A 24,956-nucleotide genomic window follows, 5' to 3' on the forward strand; every position below is an offset into this window, starting at 1 on the left:
ACAGATAATATTTTAACTATATTCTTCCACACTGTCTGTGTGAGAACAGCCTTTCTCCCTGAGGAAAATAGTACAAAAGCTAAAATATCTCCAAATAAAGACAAATGCATGGCAAGAGTTTCATTGCAGATATAAAGCTGCCATACTTTAAACCAAGAACAATGACAGAATAATTGGAACAGATGGTAATCCTCAGAGAAAGTGCATCCATTGGAAATACAGCTGTGAAATATATTTATAAGATGTTTCTTGTATGATAAATGTGCCTTGATTTCTTTCTTAAGAAAAAACAGAAAAAAATCAGGGCAATATATACCTACAAGCACTTTGGAATGATGCAGTATCATCAGGCATTTTAAAATTTTAAAAAGTTAAAGACATAGACAAATAAAGACTAATGAAGCTGTGGAGACCTTTCTACTATTCACATAGACCCCAAAGCCTCTGTTATACTCTCATAGCATTCAAAAGTATTGCACTGCAGAAGCTGTATGGAAAACAAGACTTGTCTTTGATCCTCAACACCAAAGTTTCAGCAAATCTGAATCTGCATTTGTTCCTTCAGGAGAATATACAACCATGTGGCTATGGTTTGCAGCAGCCAAAGTACACCTTACACTCTAAAATTTCTAGTGAATGAGCTGAATACTATCAACACTTGGTTCCCAAGGAAACAATTAATCTATGAATACACAGGGAATTTCACCTCATTTATCACAGCAACCTCTGCAAGTAAAAATAAATAAATAAACGTATGTATATATATATATATATTCTGTCTTCCTTCTCCATTTTGCTGAGGTAGGATGATCAGGATTCAGGTGTAGCAACAAAAACCTCCATTTATATTTATTACTGAGCACATGGGTCACAGGGAGGAGGGTTTTCTTTAGATCCTTGGCAAAGAACATTACCAATGAAAAATCAGCAGTGATAGTTGATGGTAAGCTTGCTGCAGCCTAGAAACATGGCTGTAACAGAGGCACCTCTAAGCAAAAGCTGTGCAAAATGTCACCCTGGGAGGAATCCATCTGAAGAAACCAATGCTGTTATAGGTATCAGGACAGGTATTACTTCCAGCATCACTGCCAGTGCTGATGCAAGTAATTCTAACACTAAAGCTATTACCAGTTACTTGGGAGACTGCTAAGGAAGTAGATGGTTGTATTTCCCAGCCTGTGAGGTAGGTTGTTAATAGCTCAATGGCCATAAATGATGTGCTGAATATTCAAAGAGGTGTTGAGATGGATTTGTGTGCAGTTTTAGTGCTCACTGATAAAACACCACCAATCCAGCACTTCAGGCACACTTGACAAACTTTAAAAGCACGCATAGAAATATAGATGTACCTGTTACCTTCAAGATGAATTGTGATAATCCTGCTGGCAACAAAAACATCACAAGGAAGAATGAACATCCCCACAAATCCTGTGCCGTGACTTAGGATGCTTCACTTTGCCTAACAGCTCTGTCCTTTCAGTCGAAGGAAAATAGATGAGTCCTACAATATAACAAACTCCAGCCGTCAGGGCGACAAACCAGTCCTAAGGCAGAAACAATTCTGCTTTTCCTTCTGGGAGGCGTTCCTGTTTTCAGTCGTAATAATTCACTTCTCCGTGTTAAAAACATTTTTGAAGGTGTTTCTGTTTCATTTTCTGTTGTGCTTATTTTTGGTCCTTTAATGGCATGCATAGAAGTCATCCATTCTTACAGCCAGTATATTTTCCTTTCAAAGCTGGCTACCCAAAGCAGTGGCTGCTGAGTGCTGGCTTCCCAGATGGACTTTGTATAATCTGACACATGTCTCTTGGCATCTGTGGTCACAGCATGTCCTATTGTTGGCAGTAGGATACACTGAAAAATAGCTGAGTGTTGGCGCAACAACTGAGGAGCTGCCATGTTTTTCACACTGACTCTCCTCAGACAGTGCTGCAGGCTAGGGGAAATGGAAAGAGAGACAGAGGCTTGTATTCATGGTACAATTATTGTTAATAGTGTCCTGCACAACAGTGTAGGAAAGGTGAAGCTAAGCCCAAATTTCCAAGGCCGTTTAGATGCACGAAGACACAAAAGTGGTGCCTCATGAGATTTTCCACACTTTCCACAAATGTCCACATCTACTTGCACCCTGCTACCACTGAAATCCTGGCGCACCTTCTGCCTTAAAGTTTGTTGATCAGATCAAGAATTGCAGCTGCTTCAATTTGCACTTAAATTTGACTACTTGTGAAATTCCAGCTACAAGGAGTAGTCTTATTAATGTGCTAAAGGAAAGGAAAGAATGAATTGCAGTTAGGTACATGGATGAGAGATTGGCCGCATTGGCTGTATTTCAGCCCAGACACTAAAACATCACAATTTCAGTGAATACATCATGGCAGGATTTGAATGCATATATATATGTACCCAAGATATAGATAGGTAGATAGATAGATAGATAGATAATATATCTTTAGAACCAACTGCCTTTCTTGTAACCCTCTCCTGCTTGCTATCATAATATACATAAACAACAGTCTTCCTCACAATGCCAAAACCAACTTTTGCTTATCTATTATAATTAATAAAGGATTGCTGCTATTATTGTTGATAACTTCAGCAACTGGCAGCACAGAAAAAGTTAATTGGTAGCAATTTCCCCTTAACTATGCTCTGCTGCAAAATCAGGTTGAGGGGAAAATCTCTCCCTTTTTCCCCCCTTTGGGGCTACAGACTTGTGCATCTGAAAGAGCTTCTGGCTGAAATGAATCACAGGCAACAGAGATTTTGGAAGCTGGACAGCCGGAACAGTGCATGAGAAGCAAACCTAAACAGATTGAACTGCCCAATGTGACCCTGCCATTTGCCAGATACTGTACAGAGACATTAATGCTGTTGAGCCTGAAGATGCATCATTTAGCAAGCTGTTGGCCTGAAAATAAAAAGCATTAAATAGTTGCTATTTTCAGCTTGCAATGCCAATATTGTTGCAAGTCACGGAAATAAAAGACCCAGCCAGTTTGTGTTCTTATAGGTTGAAGTGGAGTTGTGGGCATATGCAGGTATAAATGAGAAGAGAATATATTTGACTGACTGTGGGTTTTCTTAGACAGCTACTCATTTTACATGCAGTAGGAAAAATAAACAGATGTTGAAGTAAATAGAAGAGATGCAAAGTGGAAAGTCTCAAAGGATGCTCAAAGCAATATTCAAACATGATATAGAGGGATTATTTAGCAAGAAAACCCACTGCCAAGACTTGAATAAACCTCAGCAGGAGACCCTAGAAATTATCATGAATTCCCAAACAAACAACCACACCAAAGGAGCCTTCTGTTTTCCAGTCCCCGGGGCAGATACCAACACATAGTTCTCTTTCCCCTTCCGGCTGAAGAGAAACCAAGACCTTCTAGCTGGAATAATCAGTCTTGTGATAAGGAAGCTGTTTTGCTGCAAATAGATAACAGCAACATGCTTCCTCCCTGCCTTCCTCCCTTTGCTGCAACCAGCACTGACGGGTCTTGCTCTTACCTTGCAGGGTCTCCTTACAGGGACAAGATCACCATTGCCATCCTCCAGCTCCAGGAGGAGGGGAAGCTCCACATGATGAAGGAAAAGTGGTGGCGAGGCAATGGCTGCCCCGAGGAGGACAGCAAAGAAGCCAGTGCTCTCGGGGTGGAGAATATTGGGGGCATCTTCATAGTGCTCGCCGCAGGGCTTGTTCTTTCAGTGTTCGTAGCCATTGGTGAATTTATATATAAATCAAGGAAAAACAGTGATATTGAGCAGGTAAGTTGTCCATTTCCAGTTTGCTTATGTGTCTGTGAGGCTGGGGTTTGTAGATATGGAGGTGACTGCGTTATGAGTCTCTTTGCTGGAGTGCAGATTTTGTATTGCTGGACTCTCACCATGCGTTTCTAGCACTAAAGACAACTAATTTATTATTAAGAATAGGGAAGTACCTCATCCACAGTCCAATTAGTGCCGCTTAGTATGGCAATGTAGATCAAGAGCAATTAATTTATCAAACAGTTTCTGCATGATCTTTAAAATTTCAAGTATAAATTATTTTGGAAAGGAATAAAATGCAAGTGGGTTTATTTATTTATTTTATTTTTTATTTTTTGGCATTAGCATCAGCCCTTTGAGTAACAACAGGAATGCACTTCCAAATCCCCAGTGTAATTTTTTTCTTGCTCTAGAAAGCATTTCTTTCACAGCCAGAGGTTTACACACTCTGTGCATACACTTCAAAGCAGGAAAACCTGCTGAAAGGTGATGGACGCCACAATAAGGTAAGATTATGGAGCCAAATAAAATGTGGATATAGCTCCACTGAAGTGTAACAAGCAATTTGAAAGGTCAGAGGGAAAACAAAGAAATTGTTGTATATAAATTGTGCCTTGAATATCATAGCACTTTGAGAAACAGAATCAATCATTAAAATAATATGCAAACACCCATTTTCTGAGCCTCCAAACATTGTAAAAGAAACAAGACATGGGCAGTCACTCACAGTCTATTCTGCTAATCCTTTCCCTCTGGCTGCCTTCCCTGGTCCTGGTCTGTTGCTAGCAGTGTCCTAAACCCTATTTTAGTCCTGTTCAGCTTAGCTGATAAAGCTGTTCAAATCCTGCTCACTTCTACAGGACATATCATAGGGATATCATTGCACTGCCAGCTTGGTGGCCCCTGTGCCCATCACCAAGAGGTGGGTTCATATCCCCTAACTTCAAGTTTCCAAATATCAGGCTTCTTCTTCTAAATGAGTTGCTTAAGCTCAGTTTCCATTTAGATGGGAAAGGTACGACCTTTTCAGTGGGCAGTTCATCCTGTCCATCCAAGGTGTAGTCCTACAAGGATGATAATATAAAAGCCAGAAACGACTGTCAAGAAAAGTAACTTTAACAAAGGCAGCAGGGATGAGTGGGAGGGGACAGAGAACATTTTGAAATCAGTCTCAGAGATGTGGTTTACATTGTTTTGATGCTGGGCCACAAGAGGGGTTGACAGCGGAGTCACAGCAAGCAGCCAGGGCTAAGGACCTTGAGAGGACAGTGCCTCATTTGCAGACATCAGGTTCTGGATGGAATGAAGCACTGTGCAGCCATGCCTCTATCTCTTTGCTGCTGCTGCGGGGTCACATGAAGCTAAATCTACAAGCCTGCTGTTCAGACAGCTGGAAAGAAGTGAGCTGAATCCTACCCAGGCATCTTCATTTCCTAGCTGACACTTAGTGTTACTGAGGGTCCAATCTGTGGGACCTAATTCCAGTGTCAGTGGACTTGGATTTCATAGTATGCTGCAGAAGAAGGCAACTCCTGACTGTGTAGAATTCTCTGTGTGCACCTGAGCAAGCCCTCACTAAAGGCAATGTCACCATGTAATGAACAACAGGTGGAGCTCATGTGGGGAAATTCTTCAGACCTTAGTAATCAAGTTTTTAAGTAAATCAGACAGAAGTGATGGATGCTTTTTGCCCATATTGTAGCTTTCTGATTAGCACAATAACGCTAGTTTTACCACAAAATGTGTAAAGAATATATTGAGATCCTGGTTTGATTCAAGATTAGGGAGCTTTTTTATTATTGAAATAAGTTTTGGAGAACTATTGCAGCAAAAATATCTAAGTACTAATATGGTGCAGAATATTTTAGAAAATCTTGAGGAATCTGGAAAAGACTCCTGGAAAAGGTATACCTGAAGTCATAATTAAAATTATGAAATTATGACTTCACATCATGCTGGACTGTTAATTTACTTAGCAATTTGTTGGGTGAATAAATAAATGTTCATGGATACATGTGTACATGCACAACTTCTATACATTGTGGAACTCTACTACTGTTTCACAGCAATGTGTCACTGATGACAATAACTAAAACCTTTGAATGAGTTAACATAACATCATATACGACTTTCACAGATTTATTCTGGGGAACAGGAGGAGAATACTGTGAATTTTAGTGTTACTTTTTGATTTCTCTCACTTTGTTTTATTTTTATTCTGGTGATATAAGAAGCTTAGATGGAAAATTCTATACATTGTATGTTATCACTAAGCTAATCCACAGCATGAGTTGTGTACAATCTATGACTTTTCTGTTTCCATAAATTTAATCTCTTTTGATTTAAACAGTTTTGAATCTCATTTTCATGTCTATTTTTAATTTTACTTCTTTCATTTATTCATTTTCTCCATTTTTTTTTCTTGCATGCAAGGCCTTTTGTTTCTTTTATGGACTACAGTGTAAGCAAACCCATCCGTCCAACTCCACCTCTGGCACCACCTTATCTACGGAGTTAGACTGTGGCAAGTTAATCCGAGAGGAGCGAGGGATTCGAACTCAGCCCTCAATTCACACTGTATAGTCAGGAAAGAAAAAAGGTGTGTCCAATGAAAACATTAAACCTAAACAGTGCACATAATGACAAAGGTTGTACTCACCAACATGTAGTTAATGTCTTCAAAGTGCCTCTCACTTCAGCAGGAGATAAGCTTATCTAATGCAAATTGTCAAAGTCCTGGAAATTTGGGCAGTTTAAATGCATATCACAGAAAATAATTACACCTACAAGAAGGGTGAGAGCAACAGACTGTAGTAGTTTCTAAGAAATATGACAATTGTCATCTTGTCATTTCATGGGGTAATTCACCTTTTTCAGGTAAGAAAAATTATTTACCTCTCTTTCATTTTCAACAGAACTTGAGTAAACCCATGACAGTCTCATTACTGAAAGCACGGAGAAATGTTTTCCTTGGTCTGTGCTGAAGCATTCAGCAAGTGGGACAGACACTTCTCTATAAACCTCAGAAAACAACCTGCGGGCTCCATTGACTTCCTAAACCCCTATTTTAAACACCCAGAGATTTTTAGTTGACATATATTTTTTCTGGTGTCAATATTTAATGAATTTTAATTCATCCATTTAAAATTCATTAGACAAAACCTCCTAGTAACTATCATAGCACAAGATCATATCATTCAGTTAAATTTTATGCCATGTAACCATTAACATTTAAGAACATATTCAGCAAAAGCACCCTCAGGCACTCCCAGCATATACCTTTCATAGCATAACTGTTGACTTGGCCTGAACCATTCATGATGTTCATTGTTGTAAGGCTTTGTGACATAGGGAAGTCCTTTATGACATAACTGCCAGTAAAAATCATGATATCAATTTATGTTCAACTGTCTTGCCTTGGCATTGTTTTGCATATTGAAAAAGAAAAGGAATCTGTTTTATAGGAAGCGGTACTGGACGTTTTCTATATCCTGGAAGGACATCAATTTGATTTCCTTCAGTCCTCCACTTGTCTGGGGACTGTCCCAGCAGGAGGAGATCTGCTGGAAACTGGATCTGTTGTTGCCACAGAAAAACATATGACAACAATTTGGGAGAGATACACAAAATATATAGAAATGCCAGCTCGTAGGATGTCATGAACCATGGCAAACAACCACATTTTCAAAACTCAATTACCTTTTATCTGAATTTCATTATATCTTGGCTTACCTCTAGTTTCATGAATTCATTTTCTACCCCTCACACCTACTTTATGATTTCTTGCACACTGCAGTTCCTCCTCATCAAACAATTTAACGATCTGTTTTATTGAGGGGCCATTTCTGGGCTCTGCTGCAATTAGAAAACTTGTTTGAGTGGATGCCTTCATGATCAATCACCAAAGTGCTCCAGCAAAGCTCTGCTCTCCTCTTGAATCTTGCACCTGGCTGCACCTGAGAAAAGACGGTGCGACCTGTGTTTTTCTTCCATTCATTTTACAATTTTTAGTCAGCATTATTTATAGTGGCAGTAGGCTCAAGTTTTGTGTTGTGGGTTTTTTTTTTGTTTGTTTGTTTGTTTGTTTCGTTTTGTTTGTTTGTTTGTTTGTTTGTTTTGATGAAGTTGCTCATGGCTAGGCTATGCTACCTCTTCTCTGCCACTGTTCATCTGTGTACATGGGTATTCATGTTTCATTCCAGATGCTGCAAGAATTTGTCTTGCTCAATCTGGAATTTTAACTTGTTTGAACAGAGCTTTGAAAACTTCGTGTCTTCATAAAATGAACCTTCCTAGAACTGAAGACCTGAATTAGATCTTCCTTATCCCTGATTTAAAAAATAAAAAATTCACTCTTGTCTGCAGTTTCCCAGTTGAAGAAGCTCAAAACCAATTTAAACCAGTTTCTCTGAACTCTCAGAAAGGAAAATTACTAATGGGCTTATCTTCATCACTGTTCTGCACAAAAAATCCTCACTGTTGCAGTTTCCACTATTTTTCTAATCACTGTTTAGATGAATGCAGAATACCGAAACTTTCTGTCACTTTTTGGGTAAATATTTTCACATCTGTCAAGGAAATAGTCACGTTGTTAGTAAAAGTGATCATTTTCCCCATTTAGGTGTCCCCACAGGCAACCTCACAGACTTCAGCTTGCTGGTGGGGACTAAAAAGCAACTCCTCCTTTCCCAAATAGGGCTTCATATCTACCTACCACAAAGTTATTAAAAAGCCTGACCTGCTCCTTAGCTCCTTAGTTACACCAGCAGTTGAGATGGTGAAGAGGAGGCATGCCACCTGGGAACTAATAAATCTACACTTGTAAATACAGCTTTTGCAAGGTTTGCCATGGCTCTAGAAGGAGTTAGATGCCTTCAGGTTAACAGTGAGGTTCAATGGAGCCATAGTCCGTGGCATCTCCTGTGAAGTGCATGGCACCTGTGGGCAGAGATGTAATAGGTTTTGAGAAGTGCTGAAGCCTTAAAAAACTCAGCGTCTACAGCTGTTAAACTTTGAAATCTAGCCACAAAACAGTACTCCATTTACAGACACAGATTGTTACCATTGCATCTTCCTTATTTGCAACCTTGCAACTGCTCCCAGGACTCAATGGTCAGACTAGGTCCTCTCCCAGGTGTGTCAGCATTGAGTTAACAGCTCTGCCTGTGATGGATGAGCCACAGCAGACTCCATCAGCTCTGGCACTGCAGTACCAGGAAAGCTTAAACCAGAGATATTTGGGGAGAAAAATGGCTATAAACATATACCCTTACATTGGTTTATAGTAATTTTTATTTTGCTATTGTTGCATTTTACTCAGAGTTCCCAGAATATTCAAAATAATGTCTTGAAAAGAAAAAAGAAAAGAAAAGAAAAGAAAAGAAAAGAAAAGAAAAGAAAAGAAAAGAAAAGAAAAGAAAAGAAAAGAAAAGAAAAGAAAAGAAAAGAAAAAAAGAAAAGAAAAGAAAAGAAAAGAAAAGAAAAGAAAAGAAAAGAAAAGAAAAGAAAAGAAAATGAATAAACAAGTCTCAGTCCATTGCCAGTTTGATTTGGCTGAGCTCAATACGCCTACCTTTATTTAGTGCCAGTTGCTGTCATCATCACACAGTCTGCAATTAGACAAAGATGGGGCGGGTGGCGGGGGGGGGGGGTAGGGGGGAGAAAGGATGAGACAGGAGAAGAATAAGAGGAACAAAGGCAGTATGCTGTATGATCACCATTTCAGAGAGCTAGGATCAGGGTGGATTAGTAATGTGCCTGCACCGCGGAGCTAGAACAAGCACACCAATAATGCTTTACACATCTGGATTGATATTTCCTCAAAGTACTGCCATGGTTTCATGTCCTTGTTCCATCTCTCTTGGATCAAAGCTTTGAAGCTTCAAATCTTTAGCTTTTTTGGAACAAAGGGGGAGAAGGGGGAGAAGGGGGAGAAGGAAAAAAATCCCTATCTAGGTTCTTGCAAAAAATAATTTTTTGTGAAGTTGTTAGGTCTATAAATACTCTCTCCTCTTCAAACATCAACCTTGGCCCATCCATTTGCAGGCTGTAACCCCACCTCCAAACACAACTGTGGCCAGCTGTGCCTTCACTAAGCAGCCATGTTTGCATAGGACAGTTTCAGATATCAGCAAGGAGCTTTACTGATTATTTTTTTTCTTGTAAACATGAAACTGATGTGCAGTTTATGTAACTGAGAAACAGTTAAAATAATCCATGGATTATTGTGATATTGTTCTGAAAGTCACTGTTCAATGGACTCTGACAGTTCAAAATCCTTCATTTAGTGATCTCCTCATGCAATTAACCATCAATGACAGAATACTCAAACAGATTCTTAATGTGCTGCAACAGCAGTTTACTCACTAGGAGAAACTATTTTCAATATTTTTCCTTCAGTGCACTAGGAAAAAATAAATCACTTTTCTTTCAGCAGAAGACATATGTCAGCGTCCCAGCTATGGGTGTTTCATGACGAGGAAGGCACAGCAGGAGAAAAATCCTGTTCTTCCTGTGTCTGAGCTGGTCAGGTATTCTCCCAAAATAAAATTTAGGCTACATCCTTTGACATCCATAGTTTTCAGATCTCCAGCACAGCACCCTGTGTTTTTGTTTGTTTGGTTAGTTATTTTTTGTTTGTTTGTGTTTGTTTGTTTTTTTGCAAGGTGTTAAAAAAACTGTAGAAAAGTTTTGTCTCCAGTGGAAGCCCTGCAACATAAGCAGCAGCAGACTGATAAAGCCTAACTATAGAACTTTTTCAGTCATTCTAGCTTAATTTATGTTATTCTTTAAATAATGAATTTAGAGTTATCATGATGCTTAATACAGTCTTCTGTATGGGAGTGGAAGGAAAGATTTGAGACCTTCTTGAGCAAGCTTTTACATCCTGATGAAATGACCAAAGGGCAAAGAGGAAGAGTCTCAAATCACAAAGAGGCCCAAACCCATTCTGTTTTTAAAAGATTTCCTTTAATCCTCACATGCCACGTACTGCAGCATTTTGGCACTGCTAGAATGAGAAAGTCAAGCTGACAAAAAGCTTAATGTTAAACATATTACTCTGTTGTTAAATGTATTGCTCTGTTCCTACTTCACCCTCATTCTCACAGAGATCTCTAAAGTGGATTTAACAGCATATATAAAAATAAAAAATAAATAATTTTTTAGAAAAAAAAAGGCTTTTTAAAGAAACCCTTTGGGTATGGCTATCTGAATATGAGATTAAAAGAACAATATATTACCCTTTTAAATGGAATCAAAATGTCACCATCCCCTTTTTAAAGGCTACTGCAATTGTACAGCAGACACGGTGTTGTTCCGAGGGCTGTCTTGAGAGTCCCTACAGATGGTGTTTCTTGTCCATGATTTTCAAGTCACTCCTAAGGCATTTTGGCTGAGTTCGTACCCTTTCTATATTACAGTTCTCTGCTGATTGAAGAGTTCAGTGCAATCCTGGTTTTCAAACATCTGTTCAGTTTCCTGATTGCATGAACGAATTTGGAGATAAACAGGATTTTGAGCTATGTTTCCAGGGCTCAAAAGAAAGCTCATGTTATAACTGCCTTTCTGAATGATTAACCAAACCCCTGAAAGTTCAAAGTATTGTCTAGATTGCTCTTTTAGATGGCCCTGTGTATCCCAGGCTTTTAACTCTCTTTGCCACCTCCAGCATGTTTATTCAAAGATGGCAGGATTTCAGATAGAGGAATACTCATAAAGTTGATCAGACTTGTAATTATGACCATAACCTTTGGAATATCTTTCACAGATCAGTACAAGGTCTTAAATCTATCTTTAATTCATTGCTTCAGCTTGACAAAACTCAAATCAATGGTGTTTTAAGTCCCTCAAAACTAGGTGTAATATAACAGTAAAAATAAATCTGCTTTTGTGCTTTTATGAAGTCAGGAAGAGGATCTACAAGGTGTAAGACTCAGGTAGCTGTCACTGTAAACTGTCCTCCTTCGCCTCTCCCAAACTGCTGTTTCTGTAGGATGGCTGAGCCTATTCTTACATGTGTTGAGCTTGTGTGTTTTGACTTCTCTTTTGGATAGTGGGATTGGCCCACTGGGGGCTTACACTGTCAGGACGGGAGAGGAGAGAGTCTCAACAGACAGAATCTTTCAGATTTTTAAATGACTTAGTTCCATACCTTGTTGGGTGAATAAACATGATCAGTTTGCAGGAAAGACAAGAATAGTAATATTTTTACAGTTTTAGGTGTAGCTGGTACCGATGAACATTTAGGCAAAAGTTCAATTCTTAGAGACACAATCTAAACACCAGACCTAGTCATAAAAATAAACTTGAACTATTGAACTATTTCTCGTAATATTTCCATTAAAAGGCTTATATCTGGAAAATGATTTTTAAAATTTCATAGGAGAGTTGAAAGTAGAACCAGTTGAACACCTCACAATTCATATCCTCAGAAGTTAAAAACTTCATATATAGAATGCCAGTTATATTTTTCAAATATCTACGTGCAAAGGTAAAATGATCTTCATGGGACTATTTTGGTGAAATTAGAAGACATTGTAATCATTACATAGTCTGAATAATACAAATCCGTTTGGAAAATTCAAATATAGGCATATTAACAAAGCAGCAAAGTGTACTTTTTCTTCTGCAGAAACCATCCCTGCATGCACAATGCAGAAGCACACACACAGCATACAAGTTGGTAAGAACAACAGGAAAAAAATAAAAATCAGTCTGATCAATCCTACAAATTATTAATATGGTCCCTTCTTCATTATTTGCCATGGATTTCTGGAATCACTTGGTAATTTAGATGTTGAAAGCTCAGTTAAAACTAAGACAGTAGAGATAAATTATACATGCTAAATCATCTAGTTAGAGCATATACTTTTATTGGTTTGGAAATAAGTGGTGCTATGCTCTAAAGAAAGCTTGAAGCAATATACAAATAATTCTGTACTAGTATGATACTTGCTACATTCACCTGCTGCTTCCAGAGGGCATGAGGCTGCAGCAGACACTTGACTCTAACTCCAGTAACACTGAAATTCCTATATTACATTGCCAAAGGAGCTATTTAAATGATAATTGCACCACCAAAGTCCTGTCTATTACCAGATATTAATTTGAAATATATATATATATATGTACATATATATAAAGTAACACAGTGACCCAGCCCATGCCTTCTACATTTTGGGTCTGGCATGAATCTATAGTAGTTTGATTCACGTATACTTAAGAACTTCAGATGAGCAAAAATTAAGCATCTCAAAGAAAAAACATATTAAACTCTTGATGTCACACTCTATGGGATATTCACTCTATGGGATATTAGTCTGTACGCAGCTCATCCCGCAAATGGACATGATGATACCTGCACAATCATATACATTTAAACCACAGACACATTGATGCACAGATGTGTTGGTCTCATGTGCAGAATCGAGGTTACAGACTCCACCCAGAGGGTTTCTACTGGACTGGAAGAAGTGCAGTGTGTGGTGTTCACCACTCAGGAATCCCTTTACTACCTTATACAAGGGACCTAACCTTTATCCAGGCTACCCTCATACCTCATAGTCTCTTTTACATTTGCAAATACTCCACTGGAATTCAGCTGGCTAGTAGAAAGCTTGGATTTTCTCCTCTTCAATAACATATCAATTTTTTACTCTTTTCTCTCTCTCTCCTCCCCCCCTCTTTTTTTTTCTTTTTTCTTTTTTTTTTCTTTTTTATAGTTGAGATCACCATTGAGTTACTAGTGGTTAAGGACTGAACACAACTCTCCTTGCATTGGTATCACTGTAGAAGGGAATTTGTATTTGATGCAAAGAACCATGTCTGTGTGCTGTTGCTCTCATTTGTTGACAAGAACTGTTGAACTGTTGTTTTAACCAGCTGTGTTAAAACTGAGCAGTCCTACTGTTCTAGAAAGGGTCTGGTAGGAGGATTTATTTAGCGTGGTGGAGGTAAGGTGTTTAAAGCTTAGTTTCACACTGCTACCATCACTTCATTTTATGTATAAATAATCTATTTATACATATTTGCATGGAACAATCTTTTGCCTTGCTAGATACTTCCACTTAAAAGATTCTTTGTGCTTTTTGTGTTACAAGTAATTATCCTAGCAATAGATTTTAACAGATTTTTCCATTTATCCAAAATGTTTTTGTTAATGTTGTGATAGTGGAAAGAAAAAAAGATTTCTGTTTGCTTTCTAAACTATTCAGCTACCTCATTCTTGTGGTAATTTCTCTTCTTTCTCTGATACACAATATTTGAAAAAGATTCATTCCAAAGAGGAAGAAGTATTGTGGAGTGTGCTGCATTTTGGAATTGCTTATTAATTTCATGAAGAGAAAATAATTAAATCACAACGAAATATTTGTTTGTCTTCTTTAGTATTCATAATTTAGGGGTGGGTAAGGATTTTTAAAAGAAACTATTTCTGCTTTTAAGGTCAGGAGGAGATTTACCTGCTGAAAAAAAAAAAAAGAATAAGTTTTATGATGTGAAGCCACCAAAATATCACAGTCATCTGTGTAGAATTTCAGAAGCATTCATAATCAGCTTTAGTTAAACCAAAGTTAAATTAATTTCAGTGAAAGTCAAGTTAGGCAAGAAAACTGACTTATAGACTTCACCTACTATACATTAGAGACTTACTAAAGGCTGGCAGAACTCACCAGAGAAGCTTTCTGATCCTGTCTTTGAGAAATGAGGTCCTTGTTTCTAAGAGCCACAATTTGGTCAGAGGGTATGGTCAAACTCTGTCTTCAGTGAAAAGTGTCTAATGCAATTTTCATGTTCCACCAGTGTCTTTCTTTCAATGCTATAATGGAGGAGCTTGGCATTTCACTCAAGCATCAGAAGAAGTTAAAGAAAAGGTCAAGAACTAAGGGGAAGTCTTCATTCACAAGTATCCTTACTTGTCACCAGAGGAGGACACTGAGGAAAGAAACCATAGCATGAGCAAGAGAGACCCCTCGGAGGAAAAATCAGGAACAAAAACAGAACAAAAACTTTGTTGCCTACAAGTTGATTGTGGTGGGATTTCTGAAATATAGACATCTACCTTGTTCTTCAGAAATTCTCTGTGGTTTCTTTTTTTAATCTAGAGGTACAACAGTTTAAATGCTCACATAGACTGATGTACTACTAATCACCTGGGAAGTGTCTCACTATTTCTTCTGAGATGGATTTGTATGCTCACCTGTTTTGCATCTCTCTTCCCCTCCCCATGCATCGCTGTATGTGCTTTCTAAATAAATAAATAAACAAGAGACAGGGATCTTTTTTCCAATAATCTAGGAGTGGTATCTTTTTATTTCTTTTGAAGAAAAGATTGCACACTTGTTTAGAAACTGGGGTCTAGACAATCAAAATAAAAAATCATGCAATTAACTCATAAACAATGAGTACAAAAATGTTTTTAACACTAAGCTATATACAATGAGTTATTTTTACTTTTCTCTGATGCTATAAAGAACACTCTTCAGGTTCTCATCTGTGACAAACTTGTTTTTCCCTTATCTCCTTTCTTTTTCATTTATTTTAAAATGAGATTATTTGGTAATGCCGTGTCTCCAGGTGCTAGTTGTTCAAAAGGCAGAAATAAAATCAAGGAAATAATTATCAGTGAACAGGTGAAGGCAACACTGACATTGTCATGGTGCCATATCTTCCAGCTCCTGATACCAATAAATTGATTCTTGACTTCAAAATAAAAATCACTTTAGAAATTAGAGCCCAGAATATTCAATTTCCAACAAACCTTGACCAGAAATATAACACATCTGACAGAGATACAGCCAATGCTCAGGACTTGAAGCCATTTTTGCAGCTTGGGGCACCAGCAAAATATTTTAACTGGGAAGAAGAAATTAAGTCTTTAAAAAAAAAAGAAAAAAAAAATCTGTCTGAAGAGCACTGTGGGAGTAGCAGGCTCCCACATCCCTCCTCCATATAGCAGTGCCTTTACATTAGAGTAAGATGAGGTACGTTTATATTTATTATGTTTTCCTTTTGATAATTCTGTTGCTCCCAGGGCTTTTATTGGTGCCAGCTGCTTATCTCTGAGGCTGCCTACAGAAGAAAACCTGAGAAATTTATGTACTCCCATGGATGCCCTGCAAGTGATGAGGGTGGATGTACGGGGTTGGTGCCTTTGTGCCTTGTGGATGGGCAGCAGAATCTTGCCATCCTACTTGCTGGGTTGAGTAAGGGTATGGTCTGCCCAGGGTGGTCCCAACACTACAACCATCTCTAGTCCTAAGGAAAGGCTGGAAGAGGGGAACCAGAGTACAGGAGCCACTGACGGCTTTTCTGCACAGCATGTGGGGCTGGGTGAGCCCCAGTCATGTCAACTTGCTTCTAATTGTGGTAATGTTCATCGTGCAGGTGCTTCAGCAAAATGTTAAGTTTTATTGTCCTTCTTGTATTCCCCCAGGGAACATACTGCTTACCACTGATTATGTTTGCCTTGTATCCATGGCCGTTTCTTCTGCAAAAGCAGAAAGTAACGTGGAAACTGCCGAGCTGAGAAATCTCTCTTCCACCTTTGCCTTACACCATTGCCCTGTGCAGCCCCTGGTGATCTTGCATGGCAAGGTCAACCTGAAAAAGAATGGTATTTCTTACTAAAGCTCTACTTGAGAAGTGATACATTTTTATATTATTACTATAGGCTAGGAGACACCTCTGTTCACTTAGCCTTTCCACAGGGGTCAGTTTTTCTAAAACTCACGTTATTACCATTGCTTTGCCCAGTGCTCTCTGTTATTAGTCCATATCCTTCTCAAAACAGAATGCCCAAAACTAGATGTGTTCTTCCACCTAAAGTCTAATCCATGTGAAGCTGGGCAGAAAAACTGTTTCATGTACCTCGAAGGTAGCACCATTGCTCATACACCTTGTGATGAGGTTTGCCTTGCTTGAACTGGGTAAAGCAAGTGAGCCCTCTGCGGTACAGGCAGTGATGATTTCAGCACAAGCTTAGGGCCATGCCCATTCATAAGCACATATTTTTTTTTTAAACCACAGTTTCCCCAGTGTTTCAGTTTGTCCCCTTTGTCACACTCACTAAAGACCAACCTTAAAGAAGACCCAGATGTTGGACAGATCCCTGAAGATCCTCCTCCTATTTTGACAGTGAGGCACTGACAGTTAATAGGACAGTTTTACGCTCCTGGCTACCAGACAGAATATGTCTGGTATATGTCATCTGGCCTATTGCCCTACTTGTTTATGAAAATGTCACACAGGACAGGATCAAAGGCTTATTAAAATTGAGATGGAGAAGCCCTTCCCTCACCCACAGGGCCCCTTAGGCTGCTAAAGGAAATTCATCAGATAGGATTGACACATTCATATTAACTCCTGCTCATTTCCAACCAATTATTTATGAAGTATATGCCAGTGTTTGCCAGGCACCTGGAGTTAAGCTGCCTGGCCCCGAACTCCTTAGATTATTTTTTCCTTCTGCTGAAGACAGGAATTATTATTGTTGTTTTCCAGCATTTCCTCTGGACTATATCTGTCCTCCCTGAGTTTGTCTGAGGGTTCACAGCAGTCAGCCCCTGGGAAAGCAAGGAAAATAGTCTCTTTTTCAGTGACAATGGTAGAAAACTCTCAAATCAATGCTTGCTTTTGGGAGCCTTGGTCTGTTGCCTACTACAGTAACAAGCTGGGTTGATAAGCAATAGTTAAGAAAAACAGCCCCTGGCCCTGAGAGCTCATAGAGGATCTTATGATAAGGCGTCTTCATCCTTCTGAAGGTAGTTTCTTTTATTTATGTCATCTTCAGGTTACAAACAGGCACTTCAGACCACCAGTAATGTCTTAATAACATGATTGAAAAGCAAGTTATTATTTTTCAGTCTGAGTAACTCTATCACTCTGCCATCCACAGCCTTTAGCTAAGATATTTTTAAATGAATAGGTTCAAAGTGATAACAGATTTATGATCAGCCCCCCCCCCCCCCCCCCCCTTTTTTTAAAGGGACATTCTTCTGTGCCTTAGATATTGAGGTTAAAGAATTCCAAGTTCCATTTTTAAAAAATCTACTAAAACTTTCTGGAAATTAAGAGACAGTATTTTGTTTAGTTGCTTTTTCAATTTCAGCTTTCGCATTAGTGGCCCACCCCTTAAAAAAGATAGAAAAAAAAAAAAAGAAACTGCCTTTGCTGTCTGAGAAGAAATACCTGGGGAAACAATAAATAGAGCATATTTGATTTCCTTTTTTCCTTTTTAGTAGCTTGAAAGAGTGACAGTGTATCAGGAAGTTTCTGTGTTAATCTCAGATGGCAGTTTAACAAACTATAGTTACAGCAAAGGAGCTAACTATCCTGCCGTGATTTCATGAAGCAACACATCCCTGTGTGTATCTGTGCCCTTCCCTTCCATCTCCTGGAATGCAGGTTTATGAAGGGTTATAAAATCTCCTCCAGTATAAATTTTCCCCAAAGCTTGGGTGGACTTGAGGTGTGAACTACCTGATGAGCTGTGGGTTCCCCCAAACCTCCAAGCAGTTACACAACACGCACCAAACCCCTTGCTCTGTTTCCTCTCTTGATATTTTTATGTCACTACTGTCATGGCCTGTGACTCCCTCACTAATTGTCTTTCTTTCAAGAAACTACAGAAAGGATTAACATGAGACAGTGAAGGAATTTGAGGGACACCTGCTCTCAGTGTTTGCTCCTGCCTCAGGCCAGTGGTGATCTTGTCCTGGCTCCACCTCTGGACCTGAAGGACACATGCATGGGAGATTGAGACCACCATATCTCTCACCTTGATTCAACAGAATATTTGATGTTTCAGCTAGTTAAAATTGCAGCTGGGGAAGAGGCTTAGGGATCAGTTTAAATCCCAGTGGTATTTAAGGATTCAGCTAAGTGCTCTTCTCATTTGGAGCTGTGACCTTTTCCACCCTCCTCAAAAACATCTTCAGGTCACTGGTTAGGAACACCACTCACAGACGGGTCCCAGCTCCGCATACAGGCACGAACAGTCCATTCACAGCCATCCTGCTCTTCTCACTTTCTGTATAAAACAAACAAACAAAAAACCCCCCACCTTTTTAAAGCATCTTCGTTTCTGTGTCACTAGAAACATTTTCCTTGGTTTCAGATGCTGCTTGTAAATTCACGCCATGACTGAGAAAGTTATTTTGTCCTGAGGGAGGGGGGGAATGAGCACAGGGCAATCTTACATATCGACATGGTAGCAAATATGATTACTGTGACCTTTTCACCATATCCCAACAAATATTTTTTCCTGCCTATTTTCCTGCATGGCAGCATGCAGCACAAGGGAAGCCTGATTAGAGATTATCCATTAGGAAAGCAAATATCCTCATCAGATCTCTGTCTTGGCAGCAGCAGGCATACATCCTCATTGTTTATAAGAGAGAAATACAATATTGACTGATGCTGTTGAATAGCTTTAATGTGTTTCATTCCAGAAATGGCCTAGTTTTAATGTCAAGTGATCTTTCCCACCACCAGTCTGTGGTCTTGGTAAGGGTAATTTAACATCCATCAACATTCTTGAGAAAGTGGGAAGGCAAGCTCAGTGGAAAAGAAAAAATATTGGAAATATGTAAGCAACTGTTTAAGTTGTGTGCACAGGGCCCAGCCCAATACCATGATTAATAAGCTACTGCAAAACAAATGAGGATCAGCTTATTACCTTTTGAACCCTTTGTCAGAGGACTACATCTTGTGGGTCTGCTGTGAACCTGTAATCCCAAGGGGCATTTATTGACTGCTGAGCTTGTCCCTTAATTACTCTCTGCCAGGCTTGCAGGAGTCACGATTTCTCAGGGATCAGAGCTGCTGCTATTTAAAGATAAATCACTTACAGCTGTCAAACAACTGCAATTTTATTTCAGCTTAATCGATTGATAGAGATGCATATTTTTTTTCCTGCTGATGCATTCTGATTCCCATTTGCCTCTTGTAACCTCCTTCAGTTCAAGCTTTGTTGTCATTAGCCCAATCGTTACATAGCTATCAGTGGCAAAACATGAAACTCCCTCTTGCATTTCTAGATTTTGACGGCAGTTGCACAGCCTGGGAGATGAGACCCATGCTTGGGCCATGCATTCATGATGTGCCCGGACCTGGAGCTGGTGGCATGGGGCAGCCTCACACATGGCAGCTTTCAGCTCACATGAGCTGAGGTCTGGGGGAAAGCTGGGTTTCCAGCCTGACCCTTAATAATGAAAACCACAGATACAAAGACCTCAAATTCCACAAATTGCCCATTGAGCCCTGGGCACTGCATCACCTCTCACAGGTAGCTGTGAATATGGCAAATAAGGACCCTCACCCACAGTATGCAACACTGAACACATATCAGCCCTACGAGTGCCAAAAGAAGGGACAGGCACCTCACTCCTCCATCCTCACCATAGGAGGCTTTTAAACACAGCTAGCCGCCCTAAAAATTGTCTAGTCCTTATGCACCTTTTATAGTTGTCACCCTGTGGCAATCTGTGCTGAGTGCCCTTATTCTTCCCCTTCCCTCACAGTGGACAAGAAATGGCTCTTCGGTAAGAGAGGAACAGTCATGTGTCATTGGGAACATGTGGGTAATCCCTCTCTGAGAGGATGGATAAAACTCAGCATGCTGCTTATGCTCCTGGGTCATTTAAAGGCTACTTGCAACTGCACCTTCAGAGCTGCAGAGGCCAAGAAATACACTGAAAAGAGACTACCAGAGGAGAAAAATATCTTGAACTAGCCAGTAGAGCCGTACATTTCATATCACAGCAGAGAGCACTGACACCATCCCAGCAGGAGCACACAGGTGCTAGACGCTGAATGCTGTGTGTTATACTAATGAATCACAATTACAGAAACACCTGAACCAGACAACGCTGTGCTCGTCCTCCCTGAAATGCATACAAGTGTGCAGCAGCCCAAAATACTTCTCCACTCCCCGGTGATTTCAGATAAGGTACTGCTTGGAAGCAGTTAGTTTTTTGCTTCAGAAAGACCCACGTTGCTTTATGTGTTACACATCTTTAGACGAGATTTCCAAAAGCAAAGGGGGGCTTGGGTATATCTCCCAGGAACCAGACTCCCAGGAAGCCTGGAGCTCTCCTGCCCTTAACACAGCTCAAGGCAGAGGCCCTGCAAGGGGACAGCACCCAGAAACTTTAGACAATATGGGGCAATGCAGTCAGCAAACTGCCTTTATACACACTACAGCTGGATAATATCCTGCTACAGGAAACACAGAGTCATTAAGGTTGGAAAAGACCCCCAATATCAAACGAGAATTTTGTTATCAATAGCCCAAAAATATTTACAGCAGGGGGGGACTCCTCACCTTGAAAACTATAAGGGGAATTACCAGGAATGGATAAAGTGCTAAAAGCTGGGATGTTACTGAGCTTTGCAGAATAAGATGGCACACATTTACAAGGCTAGCTGGTCTGGTCTCTACTTGCAAGTGAGCTCCAGCCTGGTGAGTTGTTATCCAGACTGATGAACAATTCAAATAACCTTGTTACTCATAAGCTGACTCATTATACCTCCTTTGTGTTCTGCCCACAACTGACATCATACTCCTTTACTTACAAAATATATACTAAAGGAGACACTGTAAGAGGCTTGGATTTATTTTTTTATTTCCAACGTTGAGTTTTCTACAAAGCAACAGCATGCAAGCTGCCACATCCTTTTTTTTGTGGTTTTGGTGCTTGGTTTTCTGCTGAAAATCTTGTACCCCCAGCAAAAGCATCATATTTTTCTGAAAATTGTGAGAATAAACAACACTGCCACAGAAGTGTTCAGGTGTTTTCAAGTGATTTATTAAGATATCCTAAAAGCAGACATGTTTTTTATCTTTGAGCTGCCTACCATCTCTTCCTGGAAACTACAAGGCTAAAGAAATATTCAGATCTAAAAAACAGTGAGGCAGGACCAGATGAGAGCACTGTGGATGATATTTTAACCTTCTGAAGGGGTGCAGCAAACTAGCACAACTCGAGGGAGAAAAAACATGTTGCAGGGAGATGGGTTTCTGTTTTGGTGCAGGATGACAATGGAAGTGACAAAGACTTTGAAAGCTTTGTTCTGGCAAGCTGGTAGTGAGCTCCTTCATTCCCAAGCAGCAACAGTGGAAAATTTTTATCCACAGATGGGGTTGAAACTTCCTCCCATGGGCTTTTACTCATGCACAAAGCACCAGACTGCTGAAAATACCAACTAGAGAAACTACTCTGAGTGTTGTCCAGAGTGCTTTAGTCATACTGTATGAAACGTTAAGTCTTCCTGTTTGTGTAGGGGAAAAGATGTGTTAATTTCAGCAGGTCTGAGCATGGAACGTAATCTAGTGAGTCTCCCTTCATTGCATCAAGTATAAGCCACACTGTTTAAAGGATTTGGATGCCCAAAGATGCAGTTCAATCCCAGCAGAATATTCAAAAGCAGTTGCTTAAACCAAGATTTTTTATTTTTATTTTTTATTTTTTTACCCCAAGAGGACACCTCTTAATGTGATTTAGCTTAACTCTAATTATTTACCTATCATGTCTCTGGAAAGGGAGAAATGTGAGAGATTACATTTAAAGCTACCTGTTAAATATGTCCCTAATACATTTCCTATATTTTTTTCCTGATCTGCATTTCCTCTTTTCATTTTTAATCATCTTTATTCTGTGAAGAAAGGGAATTGATATAAACACTAGTATCCCCAAAAGCTTTCATTTCAGGTTTTGACATAATACTGGTATTCCCCTTTCATTTGGTAGTTATCAGATTTTCAGGTTTTATGCAGATGTGCTTAGACCAGAAGAGCACTGGACTCTCTGCTGACACTTAGAAAGAGATGCAGCACTGTTGAAGAAAAAAAAAAAAAAAAAATATAGTATGTTTTGTAAAGCTCCTGTTTGCCATCTCAAAGCATAAAATAAATATAATGTCCATATTGAATTAAACTAGCTGACTAATTTAATGGTGCCTATTAAAGTGCATATCATATTTCAATAATTATTTTTTAAATTATAGAGTTTGCAAGTGCCACTAGGGGAGACCACTGTAACCTTTAATGTCCTGTGGTAGATTTCCAGGAGGCAGCTCAGAAAATTGTGGGGAAGCCTTTGATCTTTGGAGCCATTTGCACGTCTTTGCTTTAAAGCTGTTGTCCCATACCTAATGAAACAAACCTAATGACAAAAAGAATGAATTCTGTTCCTTGTAGCCAACACTGAATCACATTCTCTTTAAAGAAAACAGTGTCTCTTGAGAGGACACAGCTTTAAATGCCCAGAGGAAGAAAAATGGGGTGCCTAACAAGCAAAGAGCAAGAAATACTGCTACCAAAGTTACCTTAGGTTTCATTCACCCTTCTGCAGGTCAGCACGTTTACTGTTTCTTAATTGCTAGCACAGTAGTTTTTCATGGACTACCAACTCTAAATGAAACTGGAGGCTTTACGTTTGAAAGAATGATGTCTTCAGCAGTTAATCTCTCTAATCACAAGGTTTGCTAACTGCTAATCTAGCATTTTGTTATCCAACAGGGATTTACCCCGTTTCATTCAATCAGATTTCATGTCAGATTAATGGCCTGCTCACAGAGGTTGGGTATCAGTCCCTCACGGGCGGGGGCAGAAGGATGGAAAGGACATCTGTATCCTGCAAATCCTCCCAGAGGATTTCCCACTCGGAGGAGTTGAGTAGGCTGCCATTCATTTAAAAAGTCATTGTGCACACTGGTGAATCTGCATCTTCACAAGAACAACAATGAAAGTGAGTGGCTTTTTGCTTTTTCTGAGAGGGAAGAGAAAGTACAAGGATCAAGTTTCCCATACATTTGACTGATGCTTATCTTGTCAAAAAGTTGTCACCCAGAAAAGATAGCTTTCTTTACAGACATGTTTGTTTTCTGCTTTCCCAACTCCCCTTTCAAAATAAATGGATTGCTTGTTTTTTAAAAACTTAAACCCAGGTTAATGATAGATTAAATAATCTTCCTGTGATGATTATATCAGAGTCTGAGAGTCTCTAGGGGATGCTTTGAAGCATGAGAAAAGCTTTTCCAGCATGCTGTCACTGTCCCTTCTCTTCCCAAACTATTATCTCTCTTTCTTCCTATAAAAAAACATCACCCCGGTCAGAGACTGAACACTGCAAGGTAATCTTCGTTATTCTCTAGATGTCTAAGTTATCAGGGTATATCTGGAGCACAATAACTGCAATCCATTTAGAAGGCCCCCAGATAGTGCAGTGATATAAAGTCAGATATAAAGCTTTATCTGATTGTTTAATTAAAGACAGCAAATTTGTCCAATTATTGATGTCTAAATTATCTTTTCCAGTTTCTGTTCTTAGCATCCAAAGTACCCACATCTCCACAAAACCACACAAAGCTTGGCTGTACACCTAAGAGCCAGCACAGTGGTATTCTTAATGTTGAGACATGCTTGCCTATAAAGAAAAAGGAGCTGGAAGACAATCCCTGACAACAGCCCTTAGTGACAGCTGCCATAATCAAAATTGTCTTAATGCAACACCTAATTAACAAGACCTATTTGACACAGTTATCTAAAGGCTAAATTCAGTAAATGTAACTCACTCTGTTCTGTATCCCTTCTATTGGCTTTAATGACAGCTAACGTTAAGTAAGAGGCATTCAACAGGAGAAAAACATTAATTATTTATATTGCTTTCAGCTTTATCTCTGCAGACAGTTACCAGAGTATCACCAGTATACCCAGCTTACACGAATGACTTTTTAAAAAATTTAAAGGCTGGAAAAAAAAGGAATAACAGCAGAAAACACATTGGTCTACCTCAGGAGCATATAGTATCCTGAAAACAGATATTCATAACAGCAGTTTAGGGTACTTACTACTGCAAAGTAGAGAGTAGTGAGGCTGAAGAGGCTTTTGCTCTTGGACTGTCTTTTGGGGGTATGGACCCAAGAAGGCAAACTTAAGGCATTCAGCAGGGCCACTGGAGAAGGGTGCCCATGCCACTACAGAACTTACTAGCACCACAACTGGAGGCAAATTCAAATTTGTATACTACTGCTAGAACTAACATACCTACACAGTGCTGAATTATGCAGAAACACTAGCTTAGCTTCTTTGTTTCTACATGTGACTATTTTGCAGGATGGACATATACCTTTCCCACCCAGTACTGCTTTCCAGCAAGGCTTAACCAACTTTAATTACTTGAAATACA

General features: G+C 39.4%; 1 protein-coding gene across 4 annotated transcripts in view; it reads left to right on the plus strand.

The window, feature by feature from the left end:
- GRIK1 (glutamate ionotropic receptor kainate type subunit 1) overlaps positions 1-15,058 on the plus strand; it is a 163,817-nt gene extending 148,759 nt beyond the window's left edge. For 2 of the 4 annotated variants that reach the window (XM_068689570.1, XM_068689591.1), the window contains 3 exons: positions 3,518-3,768; positions 6,202-6,367; positions 14,569-14,703. In XM_068689570.1, the coding sequence (XP_068545671.1) occupies positions 3,518-3,768; positions 6,202-6,351 (401 nt within the window). In that variant the 3' untranslated portion in view covers positions 6,352-6,367; positions 14,569-14,703. Of the gene's footprint in view, positions 1-3,517; positions 3,769-6,201; positions 6,368-14,568 lie in introns of all 4 variants that reach the window. The other 2 variants (XM_068689559.1, XM_068689581.1) reach the window with 1 other exon arrangement.
- Positions 15,059-24,956: the final 9,898 nt, after the last annotated feature.

The sequence above is a fragment of the Anas acuta genome, chromosome 1, assembly GCF_963932015.1.
Source record: "Anas acuta chromosome 1, bAnaAcu1.1, whole genome shotgun sequence".
NCBI lineage: Eukaryota > Metazoa > Chordata > Aves > Anseriformes > Anatidae > Anas > Anas acuta.